This window comes from Vitis riparia, chromosome 17 (genome assembly GCF_004353265.1).
Source record: "Vitis riparia cultivar Riparia Gloire de Montpellier isolate 1030 chromosome 17, EGFV_Vit.rip_1.0, whole genome shotgun sequence".
NCBI classification, from domain to species: domain Eukaryota; kingdom Viridiplantae; phylum Streptophyta; class Magnoliopsida; order Vitales; family Vitaceae; genus Vitis; species Vitis riparia.
Window position 1 is genome coordinate 11,916,282 of NC_048447.1, and position 26,222 is coordinate 11,942,503.

The 26,222-nt window shown below is 28.2% G+C and overlaps 3 protein-coding genes and 1 long non-coding RNA gene across 5 annotated transcripts; 3 read left to right on the plus strand and 1 right to left on the minus strand.

The window, feature by feature from the left end:
* The first annotated feature begins 884 nt into the window (after positions 1-884).
* On the plus strand, positions 885-2,849 carry LOC117905187 (UDP-glycosyltransferase 83A1-like). 2 transcript variants are annotated; one of them, XM_034818126.1, is made up of 2 exons: positions 885-1,526; positions 1,711-2,849. In XM_034818126.1, the coding sequence occupies exons 1-2, from the start codon at positions 1,037-1,039 to the stop codon at positions 2,592-2,594; spliced, it is 1,374 nt and encodes a 457-aa protein (XP_034674017.1). In that variant the 5' UTR covers positions 885-1,036; the 3' UTR covers positions 2,595-2,849. The 2 variants fall into 2 exon arrangements, with proteins under 2 accessions (XP_034674017.1, XP_034674018.1); XM_034818127.1 differs by having other exon boundaries at positions 885-1,517.
* A 5,832-nt stretch (positions 2,850-8,681) lies between these two features.
* Positions 8,682-10,529, plus strand: LOC117905011 (probable protein phosphatase 2C 55). Its single transcript, XM_034817865.1, has 4 exons — positions 8,682-8,791; positions 9,639-9,906; positions 10,004-10,138; positions 10,216-10,529. Exons 2-4 carry the CDS (start codon positions 9,640-9,642, stop codon positions 10,507-10,509), a joined length of 696 nt encoding a protein of 231 aa, XP_034673756.1. The 5' UTR covers positions 8,682-8,791; position 9,639; the 3' UTR covers positions 10,510-10,529.
* Positions 10,530-14,157: 3,628 nt separating this feature from the next.
* LOC117934470 lies at positions 14,158-16,519 on the plus strand. The gene is made up of 2 exons (XR_004654491.1): positions 14,158-14,812; positions 16,142-16,519. It is a non-coding gene; the product is annotated as an uncharacterized LOC117934470 (long non-coding RNA).
* A 3,984-nt stretch (positions 16,520-20,503) lies between these two features.
* LOC117904093 (NAC domain-containing protein 2-like) lies at positions 20,504-25,137 on the minus strand. Its single transcript, XM_034816614.1, has 3 exons — positions 24,996-25,137; positions 20,655-20,725; positions 20,504-20,563 (listed from the first exon to the last, which is right to left on the minus strand). Exons 1-3 carry the CDS (start codon positions 25,135-25,137, stop codon positions 20,504-20,506), a joined length of 273 nt encoding a protein of 90 aa, XP_034672505.1.
* Between the last annotated feature and the right edge of the window lie 1,085 nt (positions 25,138-26,222).

A 26,222-nucleotide genomic window follows, 5' to 3' on the forward strand; every position in this document is an offset into this window, starting at 1 on the left:
GTAACTTCTGATAATATACCTTGAAGCACTTGAGAATAAATCCATAGGGTATCAATAACTTGGTGCAAAAACCAAGTAGAAAAAATGGCTACAATCCAATGACTGCACTAACAAAAAGTTTAATGCATATATGGAGTGTGTAATGTAGAAACCAAAAGTTTATCAGTGCAATATAGGCTATATAGCTTTAAAATTACACCAAAGTAACGGGAGAGACACACAAGATGTCACGCCCCAAAACCCACTCGAAGGGCATGACGGTCATTTTACACCTCAAGCCCAAAGGCTCAAAGTGGAAACGACACAAACATTCATATTATAATTGGAAATTTACCAATTACCAAATTCATGTTCAGAGTAGTAAGACAAAATTCTAAAATTTCTAAGTATCAACTTTAAAAAAACTAACACATCAACCAGAGTGTTATTATCCAAATAACTCCAAATTCAAATAATTTAATCGAAAAAATAAATTTTAACATTAAACAATGTTCAAAATAAAGTTTGAACCAAAATCCTAACAAAAAAAAAATTCCCAAGTCTAGCCATCACTCTTCGCCCAAACTGAAAGTATCTAAAAAATTAATCTTCAAACCTTCAAGCCTATTCTCTCTGATCTTTTTGATCTCTGTGTAAAAGGGTTTTCTGAATATAAAATATAAGAAAGATATAATTTATATATAGGGGTTTTAAATACGAAAAGACTTTTTTACCCTTATTAAATTATTTTAATTCATTAATAATTTCTAAATTACGATTTTACCCCTAAATTGGGTTTGGGCCATTACACAAGACACTTGATAAAGACAGAATAGATAGGGGATAAAAGCCAAGTGCCAAAGAATTTGAGCCACAACACCATATCTTTCAGATAATGTATGAAATTCATGTGTAGGAGATGGGCTGCAGCTAAAATTTTAGCAAATAGGTATACGATTCACACAATAGAGGGCTCAGGCTAATAAAGAGAATCGGTATTAATCCTGAAACTTTGGATCAGAGGAAGCAGAAGTGTGTGGAAGTGTTGGCAGCAACCATGGGCAGGCGACCTCATGTGCTGATTATTCCATTCCCAGCACAAGGACATGTTACTCCCCTTATGAAGTTTGCGTACCAGATTTCTGATCATGGGATCAAGGTCACCTTTGTTAACTCAGACTTCATACATGAAAAACTGGTGGCTGCACTGCCAGATGAGGATGAGGCTCGGAGTCGGATAGGGCTAGCCTCGATCCCAGATGGACTGGGTCCAGGGGAGGATCGAAAAGATTTGGTCAAGTCGACAGACAGTATTTTAAGAGTCATGCCGGGTCATTTGAAGGAGTTGATTGAGAAGGTTAACAACTCCAATGATGATGAAAAGATCACTTGTGTTATTGCTGATACAACAGTTGGGTGGGCGCTAGAGGTTGCCGAGAAGATGGGGATCCAGAGCGTTGCGTTTTGCCCCTGTGGACCAGGAACCTTGGCTTTGGTATTTGACATTCCAAGGCTTATTGAGGCCGGACATGTAAATGGTATTGATGGTATTAACACTTCAACTTGCACATATCATATTTCTAAAATTAAATTTGTTGAAACATGAAGGTTCTAGTAATTGAAAACAAGTTAGAGACTAAAGCTAATAGCCCCTGAAAATTAAATAAAAATCAGGGGAAGTAGCTAAGTATTTTCTTGGTTTTAATGGAAATAATTGAAACAACTTTGCAGGATCTCTTTTGAACGAGGAGTTGATCTGTCTGGCAAAGGATATCCCAGCCTTTAGCAGCAACAGATTGCCCTGGAGCTGCCCAAGTGATCTAACCGTACAAGAGATCCTTTTCCGACTTGCTCTACAATGCATCCCAGCTAAGAATCTTTCCAATTGGCTTCTTTGCAACTCTGTTTACGAACTTGACTCATCTGCTTGTGACTTGATTCCCAACATATTACCAATAGGCCCGTTACTTGCAAGTAATCATATGGGTCATTATACTGGAAACTTTTGGCCTGAGGATTCAACTTGCATAAGCTGGCTCGATAATCAACCTGCTGGCTCAGTCATTTATGTTGCCTTTGGAAGCCTAGCAATCTTGAGCCAGAACCAATTCAATGAACTAGCACTGGGTATTGAACTTGTAAGCCGGCCATTTTTATGGGTTGTCCGATCAGACTTCACCAATGGATCAGCTGCTGAATACCCAGATGGTTTCATAGAGAGAGTAGCTGAGCATGGAAAGATTGTTTCATGGGCACCCCAAGAAAAGCTGTTAGCTCACCCTTCTGTTGCATGTTTCTTATCCCATTGTGGATGGAACTCAACCATGGAAGGCATAGGCATGGGAGTCCCCTTCCTATGCTGGCCCTACTTTGCAGATCAATTCCATAACCAGAGTTACATATGCGACAAATGGAAGGTGGGCTTGGGGTTGAACCCAGATGAAAATGGATTCATATCAAGGCATGAGATTAAGAAGAAGATCGAAATGTTGGTTTCTGATGATGGTATAAAAGCAAATGCAGAGAAGTTGAAGGAAATGGCTAGAAAGAGTATAAGCGAAGGTGGATCTTCTTACAGGAATTTCAAAACCTTTATTGAAGCAATGAAACATTGAAGATGTTTCCCAATGTTACTATATTCAAATGTGTTGAATCAATCTCCCATTGAAATAGGTTGATGTGGGATTAGCCATGAACTCAACCCAACCCACTCGAGTTGTTGTCCTGCTCTTATAAAGTATATTCTAAGAAAATTAGGTACGGAGATTGTTAAGACAAACCATGATAAAAATTTTATAGATGATGTACTCTTTGTGGTTCCATCGAACAACTATTATGTAGGAATAAATAGTGTAATTTTTTAACTTTAATATGGTTTGATAATAATTGAAAGTATGAATCTTAATTCCTGAAATTACCATGAAATTGAATAAGTAGTCATCATTTTATGTCTTAAATTTCAAATTTTCTACAGATAATATTTTCTTTAATTAATATGAGATATATAGATAAGAATTATACAAGAATAAAAAATTTAATTTTTTAAATTCAATATGCTTTGATACTGATTGAAAGTACAAATCTTGATTCCTAAAATTAACACAAGAGTGAATAGGTAACCATGATTTCATGTCTTAAATTTCAAATTTTTCACAAATAACATTTTATAGATATTAAAAGGATTTTTAGTTGCACAAAAGACATAATATGTCATATATGGTGACTGTTTTCAAAAATAATTCTGAAAATAAGTTTTTGAAAACTATTTTTTATGTTTTGTAAAACAAAAGTCTATCTAGAAATCTAAAATGTTTTCATTTTGTTTTAATATTTTTAAAAATAATTTTTATATCTAGTATTTTATTTTTTTATCATTTTACATGTTTGTATAATTATTCTTCAAAACAGTTCCAGAAAAGAAGTGAAAATGAGTGAAAACAACTAAAATATATTATTTGTATTTATCAATTTATTTGTAAAGGTTCTTTTCATTAAAAAAAATTATTTGAAATATGGAAAACTAAAATTTAATTTCTTAAAGGCGAATAGAAAAATTGAATTCTTTTAATTTATTTTTAAGATAAAATTTAAAATTATTAGAAAATAATTTTTTTTTCTTAAATTTATTTCTATTTACTATCAAAATGATATATTTTGTTTAATTTCTTAAGTGATGTATATGTATAATTTAAAATAATATAATCATTACACTATCATCTCATTAGAAGGATAAATTTTCTATCCTTTTCTAGATTAAAGAATACTCTCATTTTCATTATTTCTAATTAAGTGAAATAAAAACTTTCAAGTGTAAAAACAATTACTATTTTATATTAAATTAATTTGAAATTTAATTTAATCATTTTTTTTTAAATAAGAAATTAATTTATTTTTTATGCTTTTTGTTGTTTTTACTATAAAATGATTTTCAAACTAGAGAAGATTGAGGTTAAAATTCAAGATAAAAACTAAACATTTTTTAAAAAAATTTAATATTTATTTAATAAAACTAATTTAATATTTATAGGAAATCATTTTAAATTTTATTATAAAAATTAATTCAATGTCCTCGAAATTAACCATTTTTTAATTGATATTTTTTCAAAAAATTTACAACATGTTATTTCAACATGAAAATAATCAATCAAGAATCAAGAAAATAGAAGAATAAGTGTTGTGCATAAATTACTAAATAATTTCAACTTTGCAAACATAAATTCAATCTTAAATAAATTAAATCCCATTATCAAAAGAATAACATAAAAATAAAATAAAATAAACTTTAATATTAAACTACCAATTTTTCTAAAAAAATAAAATAAACTTAGTTGTTGAACTACTAATTTTCCTATATAAGTTTAAATTTACATGATTTTGGTAATTTAGATTCATATGGGAAAATGTGAATTCTAAAGAGACAGCTCCGATACAAGACTTTCCGCTAAACTAAGCTCTCATACCACGTTGAACTAATAATTTTCCTAAAAACTTAAGCTTACAGAATTTGAATTTAATATACATATCATGTTCCCTAATAATTACAACCAAGAAATATAATCTTTGCTTCGTTTGATTCTTCCCAATACTAATTTTTCTCCCTGCAAAAAACAAGAATACAAAAATGAAAAATGAAAAAAAAATAATAATAAATTGTGTTTAATTTGAAAAATATTTTTTAAATTTTATTTTCTAAAAATGCTTTCACATTTTATTTTAAAAAAAAAAATAAGAGAGGAAACTCTCTTTGATATTGAAATTTTTATATTTATGAAAACTAATAAAAATAACGAGATTGCATATGTTGGTCATTCCTTTTTATTTTCTTCACCCACCTTGAAATCATGGTCCATGTAACAATGAAGGGGAAGTCGATATTCTTCCATTCTCCAATGTGTTTTCTTGGGTTTCTGAAGCGATCCTGAGAAATACGTCCAATAAATCTTGAAGGCAAAGATGTTCCCATCTGAATCATAGATCGGAGTCTCATCTCCACTCAATTTCCAGAACCCTCTTCCATCTTCAACCATTCGAATTTCCTCTCCTTGATCATCTCCTTGAATAAAGAAAAAATACTCCCTTTCTCTGCTTGATGAGATTGCTGTTATGAATCAAATAAAGAAGTTGAAAAGTAGTTAATCCAAACATCCAATAAACTTTTTTACCATCTCACTTATTATATCGTCAAGGAAAAGAACAACATTGGAAAACATGGTTTGTGTGGGTAGGTCGAACTTTTACAACATTCAACCACTTATGGAGAAAACCCAAGTTTGAGCCTTCTTTCCTAACTTTGATACCATGTTGAACTACCCGTTTTCCTAAAAACATAAGTTTACATGATTTGGATTTAATATGCATATCATGCTCATAAATCAAAGTACCGAGATGATGAGGAGGACTGCCGTAAAATTCACTTGCATGAATGTCTTGAATGGGTTTGGCTGGAAGAGGCCTGTAATACACCCTGTTGATCAGATAATAGGTCACCAACTCCTCATCTGTGGGTAGAAATCTGAATCCTACTGGTAGCTTTGGGACACTTATTTCTTCACCAGCCATAGAAAATTGAAATGGGCTTTCCTGCATGAGAAAAATTAATGATGATGGGGATATATAAAGTGAGCTAGCTCACAAAATTTATACTTCTAACTCATATGGAATCCTAACACTATTGGGACATGTAGCTAGATTCTAGGAAGGTGTGGCTTTTCTCTTCCATGCATTTTCATTTGAAGTGTGATACGTAAACTAGTGCAACTTCTTTTTATTTTTTATGAGGAGTTTAATTTGCTTGTCTCTACAACTCCTAATACAAGAAGAACCCCAATGTAACTAGAACTCATTGCTCATACAATTCTCAACTACTTCATTTTCATCCAATTCTCAACTACTTCATTTTCATCCTTTGTTATTATATGCTTGAGAAATACTACTATATATGGAGTTGAGAAATGTGTGAGGCGTAACTTGTTTACATATGTTCGTATTTTCTATGTATATATATCCTATCTTTTATGTTTTATATATTATAAATTAATCAAAATAAAGTTATTATAAATAAGTTAATTTTAATTATCTTATTGTGTCTTTTATATAATAATTAAAAGACTATGACAAATATAATTTTCTAAATAAAATTATCAATATTTTTAAATAAAAAATTACTTATATACATATCACTATTAATTTCCTTTTATATCCTTCAATATGTATCAATGTTTTTGTTTAACTTAAAACAACTTCAATATATGTATTATTAATTTTTCTATTACTTTTGAAGTTTTTTCAACATTTTTATGAGTTTATATATATAACAACGGGAAGGAAGGGATATATCTCTTATTGCATATTGGGAAAAATTTTGGAAAAGGTGGTTGATATAATTCAATGCATTGAAATTAATTACTAACTAAATTTTATAAAGTGTTATGAATTTATATTGCTATTTCATTTTACTTCAAATGTGACATGATTGCATAATCCATGACTACTAACTTTGTCAACTTTGTAGAAGTCTATTTATAGACTCACTAAACTTTGTATTAACCATTGTTTCAAAAACCAAACCAGATTGGTCGGTTCAATCAGTTAAATCGTCGCCCGAACCCTAGTCCGGTCTGGTTGGGCTTTTGACTCGAAAAGGGCTTCAGATCGGCATTGAACCGGATGAACCAATGGTTCAACCGTCAAGCCGGACAAAATCGGGATGGTTCAGTTCAATGGGTTTTTAGGCCAAAAAAATACCTTAATAACCAATGGGCCACAACCCCCTTTTCATGGCCAGAAGCCAATCGAACAAGCCTATTGAACAAGCCTTAGTTACCAATGGGCCACACCTCATTCCATTGCCAACAGCCAGTTGGGATACAAGCAACTAAATGAGGTTTTTAAAGGAATTTTTGCTCTTGCTTTTCCTATGTGGGACACAACAAGCCTAATAGAAAACAATCAGCATATACCACCCTAGGGCTATAAAAAAATTAATAAAATCATCTCAAGTATCTAATATTTTTTTTACACACTTCCATTTTCTATATGTAATATTATATATGTTTTATTTAATAAACTTTAAAATGTTAATATATTTATATAAAAGATGAATTATAAATCAATTAAACACACTTACCTAAAATTTGTGGGTGTAGGACAGTGGAGTAATTTGTGGATGTAGGACAGTGTTCAAAAAAACCAAGAATATTTTGAATTCTTCATTTTTTATGATATTAAATATGCTCGTTTCAAATTTTGTTAGAGATTTTAAATAAACATGTTTAATAGTTTTTTAATTAATAAATATATTTGATTTATAATTCAAACATGTCAAATAAAAAGATTTAGATAAAGTGGTAATTTTGATTATACTATAATTTATATATCTTAATAGAGTTTTAAATATAAAATAATTAGAGGAATCTATAAATATCCTCTTTGATTTTAATATTTTTCACTATTCATCTCTCACATAGTTTTCATTATTTTTTAATATTAACCTACCTCTATTAAAATAAGGATTTCTCATTTTTGTTCTTGATTTCTCTTTTTTTTTTTTTCTTTTTTTTTTTTTTTTTTTACTTTGGATGAGATTTTAGATAAACATGTTTAATAGTTTTCTAACAAATAGATTTATTCCTTATATAAAATTTATTCTTTTATAAAATTTTAGGTAAGTGTGCTTAATAGTTTTTTAATTAATAAATATATTTGATTTATAATTTTTTTCAGAGACGTATCAAATAAAAAAAATTTAGATAAAGTGGTAATTTTGATTATACTATAATTTATATATAGTTTTAAATAGAAAATAATTACTATAAATATCCTCTTTAATATTAATCTTGTTCACTATTCCTCTCTTACCTAGTTTTCATTATTTTCTAATATTAACCTACCTAAAGTTTGAAATACCCATAAATATGAAAATATTAGAAATATCGAAGAAATATCTATGGATATTATAATAAAAATATCGGTAGTAAAGTATAAATTATTTAAATTTTATGAAAATATTTAAAAAAAACCCTAAAAAATTAAAAAAAATTAAAATTCACATTTTAAAGTTATTTTGTAGATGTAATTCACATAGATATTGTTATGATGAAAAATATCTATATGGAATGGTATATCGATCTTAATATATAATTTATTATTTATTTTATCAAATTAATTTTAATTTATAAAATATTAGAACTTTATTATTATCATTATTATTTATATTTTAGTTTTTTAAATTAAATTTATACTTTTGATATTTTAAAATAAAAATATTTAAAATTAAAAAGATAAATATAAAAAATATAAAAGTAAAGGGATATTAATTTTTTAAAATAGGAATAATGAGATAAATTATGATACATTTAATATTAAAACTATAATTTATTTAATTTAAATAGTGAAATAAATGATATATATATATATATATATATATATATATATATATATATATATATATATATATATATATATATATATATATATATAATTTTTTTAATATTTATATTTTTTTATTTAATTATCATATAAATAATATATATATAAAAAAAAAAGACTTATCAAAAAAATTATAATATTGATTTTTATATTTTTATTAATCAATTAAATATAATTTAAAATAACATAATTAGAGTTAGTTTTTTTAAATGATGAACCATAACAAATTTAAGCTAAACAAATATTAACTAAATCTAAAACTCAAAAGGGCCAGCCACCCACTTCTATCACTCGAGGCATCAAGAAGCCATTTTCTGTAGTTGCCCTCCAGACGAGAGAATCCCTAAAAAGCTCTATTTTCCCCTGCCACTCTCAATCCTCGCAGGTACTAATCCAATCATGTTATTTTTTATTTTTTTGCATCCCCCGTTTGATTCCCAAGAAAATCCATTCCCCATTTGATTTCCGGGAAAATTCATCCTTGTTTGATTTCCGAGAAAATCCATGCAAAACCCCCAAGGAAAACCAAAAAAATTGCTTTTTTTTGCTCCCTGTGTTTTCTGGATCTGTTCTAGGGGTCTCTTTGCTTTTATGCCACTGGATTTGAATTTCACGAAGGCAGGGTGAAAAACACAACCCTTACCTGCAAATCATGATCAGATTACCAAATAACATCTTATGTTTTTTTTTTAAAAAAAAAAAAAAAAAAAAAAAAACTGGGCAGATTTTGTATCCTGTGAGCGGGCTGGACTGGTAGGAAATATCGGGAAATCTCCCGAAATATCGGCTATGTTTTCGAAAAATTACCGAAATTTTCCGAAAAATTATATATATCGGCTATATATGTTTGGTTCCGGAAAATGCTAAGGAAAGGAAAAAAAATCATGTGGAAAATTATTTTCTAAAAAATATAAATGAAAATAGTGAAGAAATTATCTTCACATAATAAAATTAATTTGGAAAAAAAAATTTAAATTGTGAATTAAAAAAAAAAAAAAACTTTTCAAATATTGTAAGAAATTTGGAAACAATTTAAATGTAGATTGTTTTTAGAAAAAATAGAAAATAGAAAAAAACTAATATTTAGCTAATGATGTATGGTTCTTCCTTTTTTTCATTTTGTTGGATATTCTTCTTTTTGTTCTTTTGTGTTCATCTTGTTATTTTTAGTTTTTCTTTTCTTTTTTGTTATTTGTTTTACATAATCATGTCTAATGATTTTTTTTTTTCAGCATGAGGATGATATCGGGATCAAAATTCATATCCTCTAAAGATGGGAAGAATCCCAAGACGAAAGGGGATGTCCATGTTAAAGTTGGACAAACATTTGTGATTTCACATGGATCTTGTCAATTTGTGACGGATCTAGTGAACAATTGTTTCCACACAGCTAATAAGATCAAGGGATTTATCAATCCCATAGACCTTCTCAATCATGCCTATTTGGAGACCAAGGTTCCAGGATCATCTACAGCATGTATTATAACATTGAATGAATGGGTATGTAAAACTAGTTAAATTTTCTTAATTATTTGTTTTTTTTTTTATTTTTACTTATTCACTTTCTATTATGACACATTTTTTTTCCTTTGTATAGTGCTTGCAGGCTGTAAACATTGGAGATAATGGCTTCATTCTCCTGAGAAATGAGGAAATTTTATATGAATCTCCTATACAACAACACACTTATAAAACTCCCTATCAGTTAGGGAAAGCTAATGATTCTCCAGAGGTTTGTTAATTTAATTTTTATATGAGTTTTTTTTTTTTTTTTAATTTTTACAAACTAACAATTTGCAATCCTTTTAGGAAATCAAACTTACGGAATTAGAACCTGGAGACATAATAATAGCAGGAAGTGCAGGATTGTTCAATAATCTTTTTACTCATGAGATCAAAGATCTTGTGATAAATGAGATACGAAAAGACCCAGCTCCATCTCCCGACATGATAGCAGCGGAAATAGCCAAAAGCGCCACTGAGAGATCGATCGATAAATGTCGGTTTACTCCTTATTCGAAAGCTGCATGGCAGGCCGGAAAGCGACACAAGGGTGGTAAAATTAGTGATGTAACTGCTATTTTTGCTTTTATTCTACCATAATAATTCCTATATATATTTGCCGATATCCCTTCTTTTTATTTGAGTCAGCTACTGTGTTTGGGTCTTTTGTGTTTACAATTTTTTGTCTGCTTAGTTTTCTTTTTATTTTTGTTGCATTTTTTATCAGTAGAATGAAAAAATGAAAAGAGAAAAAAAAAACATGTCAAGAATGTATTAGAGTTATACTTTTATTATTTCGTTTTTTTTTTCATAAAATAAAATAATTTTTACAAAAAAAATATGGAAAAAAGGTTAGTTTTATTTTTTATTTTTTTGTATTGTTGGTGTCTTTTATGTTTTTTTTTTAAAAAAAAAAAAAGGCATGCCAAGCATGTCTTAGAGTTGCATTTCTTGATTTTAATGTTTTTCGATTACTTTTTTTTTTTCATTTTATTGTTCTTTTTAATACCATAATAAAACAATTTTATAAAAGAAAAATTTATATAAAGCATGTTTCAAAGTTATATTTACTATCCCAATTTTTTTGTTATTTTTTAATTTAGAATTACACATGGTATGAAATTTTTGTTTTTCATTTAAATTCAAATTCCTCAAAAATTGCTTAAATACTTAATTAGCTTGAATTATTGTAAAACATTAAGTCAAATGTTCAAGTTTTAAGTTAGACCAAGTTTTATTTCCTTACAATAAAGTTGAAATAATATGCACATGAACACCACTCATCTTTTTGTAATATGACACACTTGTAATGTGTAGACAAATAACTATGGTAATTGTTCGTTATTATTTTCAATGATCTGGTCTAGATTCGAGGAAAATGCGAGCGTATGATGAGTGTGCATGGAGACTAATATAAAATATGTTCCCCTCTCATACAAAAATTAAGTTTCCGAAAAGTGAAAAGGGCTACCTTGAGTGGCAATGAATCATTTGAGTGTGTAAGCCGTCACTTTTCCTCAAAGAGAAGGAAACACTCCCGAGGATGAAAAGGGCTACCTTGGGGGGCAATGAATCAACCAAGCGTGAAAGCCGTCATTTCTCAATAATTAAAAAAAAAAAAAAAAAAAAGGAAAAAGGGAGCAAGAAATGAGCATTAATGAAAAATTGAGAGGGGAGCAGAAAATAATTAAAGCCCCACACACAAGTCTTGGATTCACATTTCTAAGAATCAAATCTGGTGAATTTTAGATGATCATGGCAATATCTATAGTCATGTGGCTTTACAGAACTTGTGCTAACATTTACTATCAAATCTAGTGGTATTTATTTGTATTATTATTCGGTTTATTACTTGGGAAATAAGCCTTGGTCTTTCTTAGTCTTAGACATTAGGCTATTCAATATTTCACACTTTGAGCTTTAAGTTTTAATTTATTTTTGGGTTATTTGAATTTCGATGAATGTTGAAAGAATCAAATCCATGACTAAATGTCAATAAGATGAATCCTTCTCAAAAGATTGATTTTATTCTCTACTTTAAAATAAAAATTAAAAAATTGGGCAAACAAAAACAACTTCGAACATGCTTAAATAATACCTTTAAAGTAGAAAAAAACACTCATTTCAACTCATATTCGTTCAGAATTTCTCATGCATGTGTAAAAAATTTTATTATTCTTTATCCGTTTGTTTTTTTTTAATTACTTTAAAAATGTTAAACAATATCTATCTTATAAGTTTGAAAAAACAAAGGTTTTTCCTTATTTCTTTTCCTAATTTCTCATGCATATGTCCGAATTTTTCTTCTTTGTCTTTTTTTTTTTCTTTTTTGTTAATTAATTTTGGTTTCTTAAATTTCTATTGTAACCTCAATTTTTTTATTATTATAATATTATTTGCAATTTGGGGATGATTGTGTTGAATATTCCAATTACTTGCAATTGTGAAAGTTTTAGGATTTAATGTTATTTTATGAGTTTATTGAGGATAGAAAACAAGGATTTCTATTTTGAGTTCTATACATAGATATTAAATTTTGGCCATTTAATTATATAATTGTAAATTTGGATTTTGGTAGTTATTTTGTAAATGCCTATGTTTTTTGGGAGAATTGAGAGAAATTTTTATTTGGACGGTTTTGGAGTAGGAAATATAATTCTTAAATATAAAATTATTGGAAGATATTCATCTACATATGAAGATTTTGATGGAGACATTGATAACTTAGTATTTTTATAAATTTGGGATTTATTTGTGATTTTGGAAGAAATTAGGAATAATTTGGAATGGATGGTCTTAGTCTTTAGTTTATATAATTATTTGGAATTTGTGTTGATATTTGGAGAAGATTAGGGTAAGATTTTCATAAATTTGAAGAGAATTTTAAGATATGTATTGGGAGACTTTTAGTATTTTTATAAAGTTAGGATTTGATTAGGTTGGACTTATTTATGATTTTGCATGAATAGGAAGAAATTTAGGATGGTAGTTTATATAATTACTTGGATTTCTATTAATAGTTGAAAATAGATTTTGAATTCCCTCATGGAGAAATTGGGATATGCATATGAATTATTGGGAGACAACAAAATTTATTTGCTTGGTGTTAGAACAAGAAAAGGATAAAATTGAGATTTATTTGGGTGAAAACTTGGACTTAAAGGGAGTATTTGAAGACACAATTAATTTTTTGGAAATATGAAGATGCTTTTTGTAGATATTGATAGCATTTTATTTTGAGGATTTATTCAATTAGTTATTTGGAGACATTCAGAATTTTGTGGTCAATTGTGATTTTTTTTTTTTTTTTTAGAAACTTAAAGATATTTGTTTTAGCGAATTTGGACAATATTGATGGGAGATTTTATAAATTTAGGATTTACACAAGTTGAATTTGAAGAAATTAAGATGGATGGTCATAGTTTATATGATTATTTGGATTTTTATTAATATTTGGAGATAGATTTTTGATTGAATTTGAAGATGGTCTTATTAGTTTATATAATTATTTGGATACATAGATTTATAGATTTTGAATTCTTAGTGAACTTGGGCTAAATTTATATTTTTTCAAGGGATTATAGTGATGAAATTGAGATTTATCAACTTGAATTTGAATTGTAATGATTTTTAGATATAACAATTAATTATATGGATATATCATAAGATTTCAACAAATGTAAGAAGTATTTCTTACTTACAATTAGTTATTCATTAATAATTTTGTGGTTCCTACAATTATGTTGAGGTTATGTTTGGTTCCAAAAAAATAAAAAATAAAATAAAAATTAAAATCAGTATTTTTTTTATTCTACTTTATAAAAAGATTAAATAATAAAAAATATATTTAAAATCAATTTTAATTATATTATTTTTCATAATATAATAAAACATAAACCATTTTTTCATTTCTAAATATTTTTTTGGAACCAAACCTAGCCTTGACATTTGTTATTCTTTTGCTGACTTAGGCATCGGAGCCTTTTTTCTTTTGTTTTGCAGGTCCTCTTTGCATCTATCACAATAGATTCCACTTCAGACATGAAAGAAAAAGAAGACGAATATATGCAAGCCATTCACTGGTTATTTTATCATCTTCTTCTTTGTCCTCAAAAAATTTGTAGTGTTTATAATTTAGGTTATTTTATTTTTAAAAGGGAACATAGAATTATTTTCTAAAAATTAATAAATATTTGATGACTAGCATGGACTTATTTAAAACCATTTTCTTTTTTTTACTACTTTTCAACTTTAAAAAATTGCATTGGGTAAACTTTTTTTTTTTTAAAATACACTGAATACAACTCGATTTTCATTGACATACATGTTACAATACAAAAATCAGTCTTGTTTACCTCACATCCTTAGTTATTTCTTCTCTCTTTTCAAGATTCCAACTTCAGTAGCCTTAATGATTAAGAAAATGCAAAGGGATTTCCTTTGGTTAAGGACTAGAAAGGGGAAGAAAGATCATCTTATCACTTGGGATGTAGTGTGTAGTCGAAAGGAGTTTGGAGGTCTAGAGATTGGGAAAACCTCCTTGAGAGATTGTGCTCTCTTAAAAAAGTGGCTTTGGAGGTTCCCTAAGGAAAGTCGAGGTCTTTGGCATCAAGTAATTTCAAGCATTTATGGGACACACCCTAATGGATGGGACACTAACAATTCGATTAGATGGTCACACAGATATCCTTGGAAGGCTATTACACAAGTTTTTCAAGACTTTTCCCCACACACTTACTTTGTGGTGGGGAATGGGGAAAGAATCTGATTTTGGGAAGATTTATGGTGGTGAGTTCAACCTTTGTGTTCACAATTTTCAGGTCTTTATAAAGTTCACAATTTTGACAAGTTGGTAGGTGAAGAGGAGGCTGAAGCGAATGAAGAATCAGAGGAGGAGGTTGAGGTATGCAGATTTGCTTCCAAACTTTTCATAGTATGTGCTTTAGCATAGGCTGCCTCAGGTATCACAGAGGTCAGTCTGGACAGCATTCCACAAAGTTTCATAAGTGGGGCAAGGAAAATTTGATAATTTATTGAAAACAAATTATATAACTCTTCAAAGCCTTTGTACACCCCTCATTTTATACTTTGGCTTCCTTTGGTAGTTTAGAATTGCTTTGTATCTCTTCAGGTCAGAAAATGTTTCAGAATCCTAGCTGTTCTAGAATGTTGGCTGTTGTGATCTTCCCCATGGACAATAGCTTGAGATAACCAAGATGACTGTTATCATCAAGTGTTTCAGTAATTACTCATAATTGTTTAGAAAAAAGAAGAGTTTAGGAACTAAAAAAGCCAGAGTAGTGCAAAATGTTAAAAGATGGTATGGTAGATATATTTGTTCTTTTCATACAGCACAGTATAATGATAACTGCTAAGGTATTCAGGTAGTTGTTTGAGCTTTATTTTAATAGAAATTCCATTATTTTGTTGTTTTAAATCATTAAGTGAGCTGACATTTTTGTTGGAGTGGCATTCGGCCACCTCCTTACAACTTGTGGTATGAACCTGTGATGCCTCTACTGATTAGTGGCACAGATCGAAGTTAACATGCATTATGCATGATATATTGCAGTGGCTAATGGGGCAGTGTTATCTTCTGCAGATCAACATTACATTCATTGTGCATGATACATTCTAGTGGCTGAGGGTCTGGATTTGCTTCCAGGGCCTGGCCCCTCATGGGCAGCTCAACTGGTAGATGCTCTCACTCACATGTGAGAGGTCTCAGGTTGTAGTCCTGGGCTTACCCAACACATGATTTTAGAGGGGAGAGGTTGTGTATCCTTGGTTTTCCTTGGTCCTGCAAAGCAAGACTAGTGGGTTTCTGTATTATTAAAAAAAACCTACCTTCTGGGTCCTGTTGAAGAGAGCTCCTACAATGATTTAATGATGTGGTGATGTTAACATTGTTACATCCACAGAGATATAATGGAAGCTGAAAAAAGGACTATTCTGGATGGTTATAATAATGCTAAATCCTAAAAACAAAATCTGTGCACCAGATGGTTTCAACCACTCAGTTCATTTTCTTATGAAATCCTATGATAATTTTGTTGGTGGGGGTTTTTAGGGTTGTGGTAGAGTTATTCACTGTGGTTTGATTTTTCCATTTGTGGGTATTGTTCATTTGTGCTGTTTTACATTGATAAAATAGTCTATATATGAATTGAGAATATTTGTTCAACCATCATATTATGGTTAATAACAAATTGCATTTTGGAATTTCTTGCAGGAACCAAAGCAAAAGGGTAAGGAGTATGCCAAGCGCAAGGGAATTGAATCAGATGAGGACTCTCCTCCAAGAAAGACTGCTAGCCACCGGCGAATGGCATTTGTTTATGATAGTGATGAGGAGTAAAAACTTGCTTCAGAAGCTTACAGTATAAGTGAGTATTTTCACTTACATCTATAGAAAGTGATTGTTAATAAGACTTGGTCTATCTTGTTACAGCAGTTGAACAGTTTTAGATACAGACTACAGTACTGAATGTTCCTTTCTGGGACAGTATGAACGCATGCATACATGCTTTGTTAGCTTGTATGTGCATATAAGGACATGGTTTTTCATTTGAATTTGAATTAATTTCCTTGCAGAAGTTTCAAAGTTTTAGGTGTGTACGAGTTAAAATCTAGGGTGATCAATTCTCTTTTTATTGGTTAATTTCAGCCTTAAGGAATACTTGGTCGCAAACTTTGAGTAAAGATAGCAGGAAAAAAAAGGAAGTGTGGATGGGGTCGTTTTGAACTGCCCTTACGATCCTTCACACTCCCTATAGGCATTCCTTAAATAATGGACTCCAATTAGAAGGGTATTTGTATTTTTGATGATGATCCTCCTGACTATTTTCTGTAAATGGTATAGTAATCAAGACCATTCTTGTTATTAGCATTGTAGTTATTATGTCCTTATGAAATTTATGCCAAGAAAGCATCTTTTCGATGTATTAACTGGCTGTTTTAGCCTGAAGATATTGTATTAGGATATTAGTTAATTCTTTAACAAATTTCGACAGATATACAGAGGTTTGAGGTTTGTAGTGTCCATGTTTTGTTTATAGTTGCCTGATTAAGATCACAAGGAAATTCCAATTGCCCTTTTTGTCCCCTTCAATTCTATTGGAAACCAGATTTGGTGAATTTGGTTTGTTTCTACCTGCTATTATTTTAAAAAATGAAAATAGAATCGCACTCTTGGACTGCGGTATTAATTGTATCCTTAAAAGGAATTACAGCCAACTCCCTACGGTTGTCGTTGTTTGCTAAGATCTGAAGTTCCATTGGAGTATACATATCTATTTTGGTTGGCATTGCATTTTCTAATTACGGTCTTTGTCTGACCCAAAAATAGGATTCCAAACAAAGCCTTATCCTGTATTGTTGTAAGTAATTCTGGAAATAAAATTACTTGTTAATGTGTATTCATTTAGCATCATATGTTTGTATGACAGTTCAAATACAATGCACATCATAGAAAAAGCCAAAAAGGTCAGACTCATGACTTGTTTTTTCTAAATTTCCTGTCATTTAATTCTTGATCAGTACAATGCATAACATTGTCTCATGGTGACATCCCTTTAGGATATGGTTTCACTACATTTTAGTACTTGTGTGGCCTGATATTTTCAGATTATATCATATAGTGTGTGGCATTGTATTGATCATGTCTTTAGCCCTGTGCTAAGACTTACCATGAACTTTTCCACCAGAATGCAATTAATTCCATCATGGGCAGGCTGAGATTTTTTTTGGTTTTTTTGTTGTGATATATTGTGTGAATGCTGTGGTTAGCAAGAAAATGTGGTAATCATATTAGAATTCTACAAGTAGCTCTTACATTTTTTAATGTGAGAATAATCTCATTGAGAATAAGAAAAGCTTTTGTATTCTCCTCCTCCAAGCTCATCTGCACAAAGCATTTTAAAAGAGAAAGGGAACAATCCTGAATTTGTGCCAATGAACTAAAGATATAAAAATCTATAGGAACTCCAGAAAAGAAAATATACTGATTGAGAAATGTAAAAGATGATCATATATTATTATAATATATTATCTATTAAGATAATCATATAAGATAATATATTTGATATATTAATTTATTAATGAATATTTTTATTTTTAACTAAATTATTGCTATATTATGTCATTTTATATATTATTTTAATTTATTTAAATTATTTAAAACAAATAATTTATCATCAAACTACTCTTTTTTAATAATGAATATAGATAGACAACTCCCAAATTTAACTTAAATTGTTTCATAGATTATTGTAAAAATTAATTACTTTTGGAAACATTATCTCTTTCAACTTAGGACGTAGAATTAATTTATTAGAAAAAGTCATTTGGAATGACAAAGGAATATAATACAAATCATTACTAATTGTAAAAAACTAACAATTCAAATTAATTTTAAATATTTAATTATTATTTTACAAATTTAATCTTTAGAATTATTGAAATAAATTTTGATTTAAAGAATTTATTTGAAATAGTGATTAGTAAAAAAAGTCGTTCATAAGATCTAATACAACATTGTGTTTTTATCAAAACACTCTTGTACATACTTATAAATTAAAAACCTGAATCCTTCCAATAAAACGTGTCACCATGAACTATAAGCTCTGGGTAGGGACCATTAAGACTCATAGGAAAATACTAACTCCTTCAAAATTCAATTCTGAAGTTAACTCAACACTACATTAAAGAGAGTCAATTGTATCCTAATATCCTATGAAATTACAATGAAACAAAATTTGAATCTGACCTACTATTCATTGCATGCAGACTCCTCACTCCTCATTAATGGGAGTCCTTATTCTAATAGGATAATACTATCAACTCATCAAAATTATCTTTTTAATCCTTAAGTTACAAATCCTTCTACTATATGATTAACTTGTTAGAATAGAACCCTTAAAAGCAAGACATGGTGTAACAAAGTTATGCTTATGTTTCCATTTATCTATCTTTCATATACATTAATATTGATTTGAGCATTCAAACGCATATCACTTGCATTATACGTAACTTAAGTGTTTCAGCAGTTGTATAAAAAATAGAAATCACAAGTTTCTTGCAAGATGATAAGTTGTTCATAATTGGTTCATGAATTTGGACAATTTAGGAAAAACTATAGTGCATTACCTCTTAATTAAAATGATAATTTGTCTTAACCATCAGGATTGGGTTCCTATGGTAAATGTAATAGTATGTATGGTTACACATTAGACATGATTTACGATGAATCATAATTCAAGGTTATCGAGTTGTCGTAATTTACCAAGTTACTATGTTGCATAGACTCTCAACCCTGATAAGACAGTAAGTTTGTATTAAAATTAATATGAAGCTTTTATCCTATGGTTGAGACCCTAAAGTAATTATATATTCCCTGTTAGGACCCTAAAATGGTTATATACTCCCTACAAATTAAATATCTCAATAAAAATATCATGATATCTCATGGGATATCCTCTTAAGTGAGCTAAAGGATATGTAATTTGTAGGTGCAATAATTCCTTAAGTGGAATTTGACATATGATCTTTTATAAACTAGCGTATTGACAACTTAGATTAGGTAAATCCTTATACTCAAATCACTTTTCACTATGTACTCAAATCATTTTTCTTCAGAGTGAATGTTTTTAATCACCTCTAGGCCCTCTTAAATCTTGATGTTAAGATCTCTTTTATCTCTATCTCATCTTTGAAAAATAAAAAGTGCAAAGACAAAAAAAATAAAAAATAAAAAATAAAAAATGTTGGTGTATTTAATGTTCCCCATAACTAATCATATTTAGATGCTTCCATTTCATATGTTTTATATTTGAAAAATAAACCAAAGGGAAAAGAAAATGGGTAAAAAAAGTAAGTGTATTTAATATTTTCTATCTAATCAGCCTATATAAAATGGAAGTATACATCCATGGTGTACCAACAAATCCTATATTGACATATAGAGTTATGTAATTGAGTGGATTACAAAATCAATACATTGACATATAATGTTTCTTTCCAAAAAGTATTAAAGAAATAAAAAAAGTTACTAAGAAAATATTTGGTTTCATTACAAAAAATACAAAAAAAAAATCAAATATAATTATAATTAATTAGAAAGTTATATATTTTAAAATTATTTAATGTTCAAATAATATAAAAAAAAAATAAGTAAAATGATTTTGAAGGACATATAAAAATAATTTATTGATTTTAAATTTTTTTTATTTTCTTTTATTTTTTATTTTCTTTCACTTTTACTCTTTATTTTCTTTTCCTCACATTTTCTCCCAAGAACCAAGCATAGCCATAAAATTCTGTTATTGAGTGGATTACATCATCAAATGTATGTAAATTAATTGAATGAATCAAAATTCAACTTGGCAAGTTTAATCATACTAATTAGAATATAAAACATTGAAAGGTAATGAAAAATTAAATTAAATAAATAAATCATCTGTGGACCCACATTTTTTATTTTAAGACAAGAAAGAAAAACAAGAAAACCCCTAGTATCATACGTACTAGGAAGACAAAACGAAGGGTGTACATTGCCAACCCAAACATACATCAATCTCAATATTGGAAAAATGTATTAGAACCCACTATCATACTCCTTGTTCCTTCTAATTCTTCCCAATGCCAGTCCCTCTCCCTGCAAACCAACATTATCGTACAAATATAAATGATGAACAGACAAAACAAACAAATAATAAAAGTATAAAATAATATAATATTTTTTACACCTTCATATCATTTTTCATATAAAAGTCAATGGGCAGTCGATATTCTTCCATCCTCCAGTGTGTTTTCTTGGCTGCAAGAGGAGGCCCAGAAAAGTAGGTGAATTGAAATTTGAAGGCGGAGATATTTTTATCACCTGGGCTATATATTAAATCCTCCTCTCCACTCAATTTCCAAAATCCCATTCCATTCCCTACTATTCGAGTTGTTCTCTTTAGATCGCCATGAAAATTTTCATCACTGTGAATGAAGAAAAACCGCTGCCTTTCTCCACTGAATGGCATTACTGAGATCACACAAAAGTAAAATGGCCAATAACATAGTTCTTTTTGGAAAAGAGAGCGAGAGGGAGAAAGACAGGATACACTTCATTGCCTTGTATAAAATGATAACAAACTTTTGCTAAAATCACAAAATAGGTGTCTTTAATTTGTTTTTTGCTAATCAATATAAGCAATTCCTTAAGGTTACATTTGGTTGGCGGACATATCTTAAGATATCATATCCCATTGATATCCTATTAGCAATTCCATTGTTCTTTTGAATAGAGAAAGAGAGAGAGGGAAAGATAGAGAATACACTCCATTGTCTTGCATAAAATGATAAGAAACTTTTACTGAAATCATAAAATGAGTGTCTTTAATTTGTTTCTTGCTAATCAATATTAACATTTCCTTAAAGCTATATTTGGTTGGTGAGATAGGATGGGATATGCAAATCTTAAGATATCATATCTCATTGGATTTACTATTAACAATTCCTTAATTTTTTTTTTAATAGAGAGAGAGGAAGAGAGAGAATACACTTCATTGCCTTGCATAAAATGATAACAAACTTTTACTGAAATCACAAAATAGCAATTCCTTAAAGATGAATTTGGTTGGCAAGATAAAATAAGATATCTATATCTTAAAATATCATATCTCATTAGATATACCATTAATAATTCCATAGTTTTTTTGGAATAGAGAGAGAAAAAGAGAGAGAAGACATTTATTGTCTTGCATAAAATGATAACAAACTTTTACTGAAATCACAAAATAGGTGAATATTGGCAATTCCTTAATATTATATTTGGTTGGCGAGATGAGATAGGATAGGACATGTATATCTTAAGATATTATATCTCATTATTGAAATCACAGAATAGGTGTCTTTAATTTGTTTATTGCTAATCAATATAGGCAATTCCTTAATGTTATATTTGGTTGAATGAGATATGTATATTTTAGGATATCATATCTGATTGAATAGGATATGATATCCTATATACATATCCAATGGACATGATATTTTAAGGCAACATATCTAATAGAACACATTATATTATATTATATTATATTATATTTGTGAAATGAATAAAAAAATAATATGAAATATATATTATTTTTAATATTTAAAATAAAATTTATATCACATTTCAATATTTTCTATTTAAAAAATTAAAATTTATCTCATATTTAGCAATATCCATGATTAAAATATTTAAAACTTATAAATAAATTTTTTTTATATTATGTTATTCAATATATAAAAATAATTTATATATTATATATTAATATTAGTTTAATTTTTTTAGTTTTTCTTTTTTAATCATAAATTTAATTTATAATAAAAAAACTATTTTGAAAAATGAACATATAAACAAAATTGATAAAAATAAATAAATTTATGATACATGGGTATACATATCCCATATTTTATCATAAGAGTAACATATCATATGTGGAAGGGATTTAAATAAATAAATAAATAAATAAAGTGGATAATATATCCTCTGTCTTATCTTGAACCAACCAAACATGGTTTAAGAGTATGTTTGGTTTTTGGAAAGTTTGAAAGAAAATAGAAAGGAAAAAAAGGTGAAAGAAAATAAAAAATAGATTTAAAGTCAATAAATTGTTTTTATATAATATTTTAAATTTTTTCACTTATTTAATCCTTCTATATAAATATTAAATAATTTAAAAATATACAAATCCTTTAATAATTTTAATTACATTTGATTTTCTTTCATATTTTTCATAGTAAAAACCAAATATAAGAAAATTATTTTTTTTAACATATTTTTTTTCTCTGCTACTTTCCAATAACCAAACATAACAATATCTATGTTTTTTCCTCTTTTTTTTTTCTTTAGAAAAATATATAAATTGAAGGAGCCATAACTTATTAGCAAAAGATGTTGTTATATACTTATATGATAAGATATAGATTTTACCCATATTACTATTCTTATCAAATAAGTTGTCAAATTGATTTAAAGAACTTAAAATTAATAATCAATTTAACTTATGCATTTAAAGTATTATAAATACATAAGACAACTACAAAAATATTTACTATAAAAGATGAGTTATGAATGTAGAGTTATAGTAGTAAAATATACTCTTACTAAACATGGGTAAATGAGGCAAAAGAGAATTGATATTAAGAATAAGTTAATTATTTTGACTTAACACTAGAAGTTATTTTTTTACTTATGATATTAAGTTATTTTACCAAATATGTTTAATTAATTTAATGACTTAAATTAAGTTATTAAATCATATTAAGTTATTAAGTTAATTTAATAAATACCCTCTAAATGTTCTCCATTTTCTAAAATAATTAGCTCAAGTTGCATACACTCATAATAATAAATAAATAAAAATTAAAAACATCAACAGTAATTAGCAGCAAAATACAATAAAACCTCGATAAATTAATAACCCCACTTAAATAATAAAATATTTTGGTCTCAACTAGTACCAATGTACTAAATTATTAATTTTACTAAATGCATAAGATAATAATATTTTTTAAAATCCTTAATGGGTCCAAAGAAATATAAATTAATAAGTATATATATATATATACTATTGAGTAACTTTTTATAAATTTTAGTTTTTTCAACTCACTCCTTTTTAAAATTCATCACATCCTTGAAATCTCTTTATATTTTAAAACACTAAATTTTGACACTATTGTTATGTTTGGTTCTCTAAAAATTTAAGGGAAAATGTAAAGAAAAACAAAAATTTAATCTTTTTCAATTTGTTATTTCTTGTAATGTGAATAGTAGAGGGGCGGATGTAGCCAAGTGGATCAAGGCAGTGGATTGTGAATCCACCATGCGCGGGTTCAATTCCCGTCGTTCGCCCATAACTAAACATAAATGCTTTGCTATAAAAGGATTTTTTTTTAGTGAACGTGTCACAGTTAATTACTCCTATTTTTTTTTTTTTTTTGTAAAGACGAAGAAACAAATTCTATTTTCTCTCCTATTTACTACTTACTACGGCGGCGAAGAATCAAATTATCGCTATATTTATTCCTTTTTCTACTTCTTCTTCCAAGTGCAGGATAACCCCAAGGGGTTGTGGGTTTTTTTCTACCAATTGGGGCTCTCCCCTCACCACCCCCATGGGGATGGTCTACAGGGTTCATAACTACTCCTCTTACTACAGGACGCTTACCTAGCCAACACTTAGATCCGGCTCTACCCAAACTTTTCTGGTTCACCCCAACATTTCTCACTTGTCCGACTGTTACTGAGCAGTTTTTGGATATCAAACGAACCTCCCCAGAAGGTAATTTTAATGTGGCCGATTTCTAAAAATTAAACAATTCGAAAATGTATAAGTTTTTAATTAGTTTTAATTATAATTGATTTTCTTTTATATTTTTCATAAGATAATCAAATATGAGAAAATCAGTTTTTATACAATTTTTTTTCTTTCCTTAATATATTGTTCGGGAACCAAAGATAACCTATATCTTTCTTTTTAGGAGTCTTTATATCTCTTAGATTTCTATGTAGTAACTTTTGACTGCATCCAATATTTTTAAATTTATGTCTTTCTTTTTAGGAGTCTCTCTATCTCTCAATTTTCTATTTTTTACTGCATCCAATGTTTTTAGAGATGCAATACATCCAATATTTTTAGATTTATATCTTTCTTTTTAGGAGTCTCTCTATATCTCGTATTTCTATTTTTTACTGCATCCAATACATCCAATGTTTTTAGATTTACAAGTCTGTACATATACAAACACTAAATAATATAAACATAATACTTTTTATAAATTAATAAATATTTATCTGTCAATAAATTAATGATGGATAAATCAATAACCCGTTAAGATAATAATTTCCCTCGGGTTTTACCTTAATGCTAAAGAGGTGAAGAATAACCTTTCATTGATTTGAACTTCTAAGCCATTTTAAAGGTTGGCATATACTCTCTCATAATTCTCCATCATCAATCTTTCTCTAAAACCTTATCAACCATGTCCAGAATTAATAAATCTACAGAATATTACATAGAAAAAATAATAATTTAAAAAAAAAAATGCTGTACCTAGATCGGAAGGAGGACTGCTATAAAACTCTCTTTCACGGATGTCTGGAATGACTTCAGCTGGAAGAGGCCTGTAAAATGCTTTGTTGATCAAGTAATACACCACCAGTTCTTCGTCTGTGGGCAAGAATCTATATCCCATTGGCAGTTTTTTGAGACTGAACCTAGCTTTGTCTCCTTCTGCAACTTCCATGGAAATAAACTCTCTTTTGGAGTGTAAGACTAATAGCTAAGCTGATAGAATTTTATATATAGAAAACGCATCAGAAAATGACGGTTTTGAATCCTAATACAATTTGGAAGCCTGCCTTCCCTTTAGTTTTGATTTAAAAAAAAAAAAAAAAAAACTTTATGTTTCCTTTTTTTTTTTAAATGATACATATACTTTTTCTTTCAAGAAAGTTTATGAAAATATTAATTAAATTTTACTTACTCCAAACTCAATTTTCTACACAAGGGGAATGGATTTGATTTTGATGTGATCAAAAATATTTTTAAATTATTTCAACCATTTAAACTAATAAATCTAATATTTCCTCTTTTTATTTTTTTCCTTTAGAAGAAAAAAAAGTTTGATCAAATCAGTTTTAAAAAGAAATATTTAAATATCAGTCTCAACGATATCATCGAGAAATACTGAGACGTCTAAGTCATACAAATAAAGAGATCTATTCATTGATGAAAAATAAAAAAAAAATAAAAACATGAACTCAAATAGTAATTTGGTTCAATTCTTTACCTTAATAATAGAAAAAGATGTTTAACAACAATTTTATGCCGCCAACATCCAGGCATAAGATGAGATGGGATAAGATAAAAGAGATGATTATATTTTATCTCTGAATGATGAAATTTATATTCAACTAAACATGAGATAAGATAAACTGTGAGATATATCATCCACCATTTTTTTTATCTCTACTTCTTGGAATAGCAATCTCATGCTAAGATATAGGATATACAAATCTCATGTATAATAAAATTATTTTTTATAAATTTTTTAACTTTTTTATATACTCATTTTGTGAAATAAATTTTTTTATTATAAATTAAATTTATGATTAAAAAAGAAAAACCAAAAAAAAAATATTTATAAAATAATCTTAATATATGATAGATATATATATAAATTATTTTTATATATTAAATAGCATAATATAAAAAATATATTTATAAAGTTTAAATATTTTAATCATGAATATTGTTAAATATAAGAGAAATTTCATT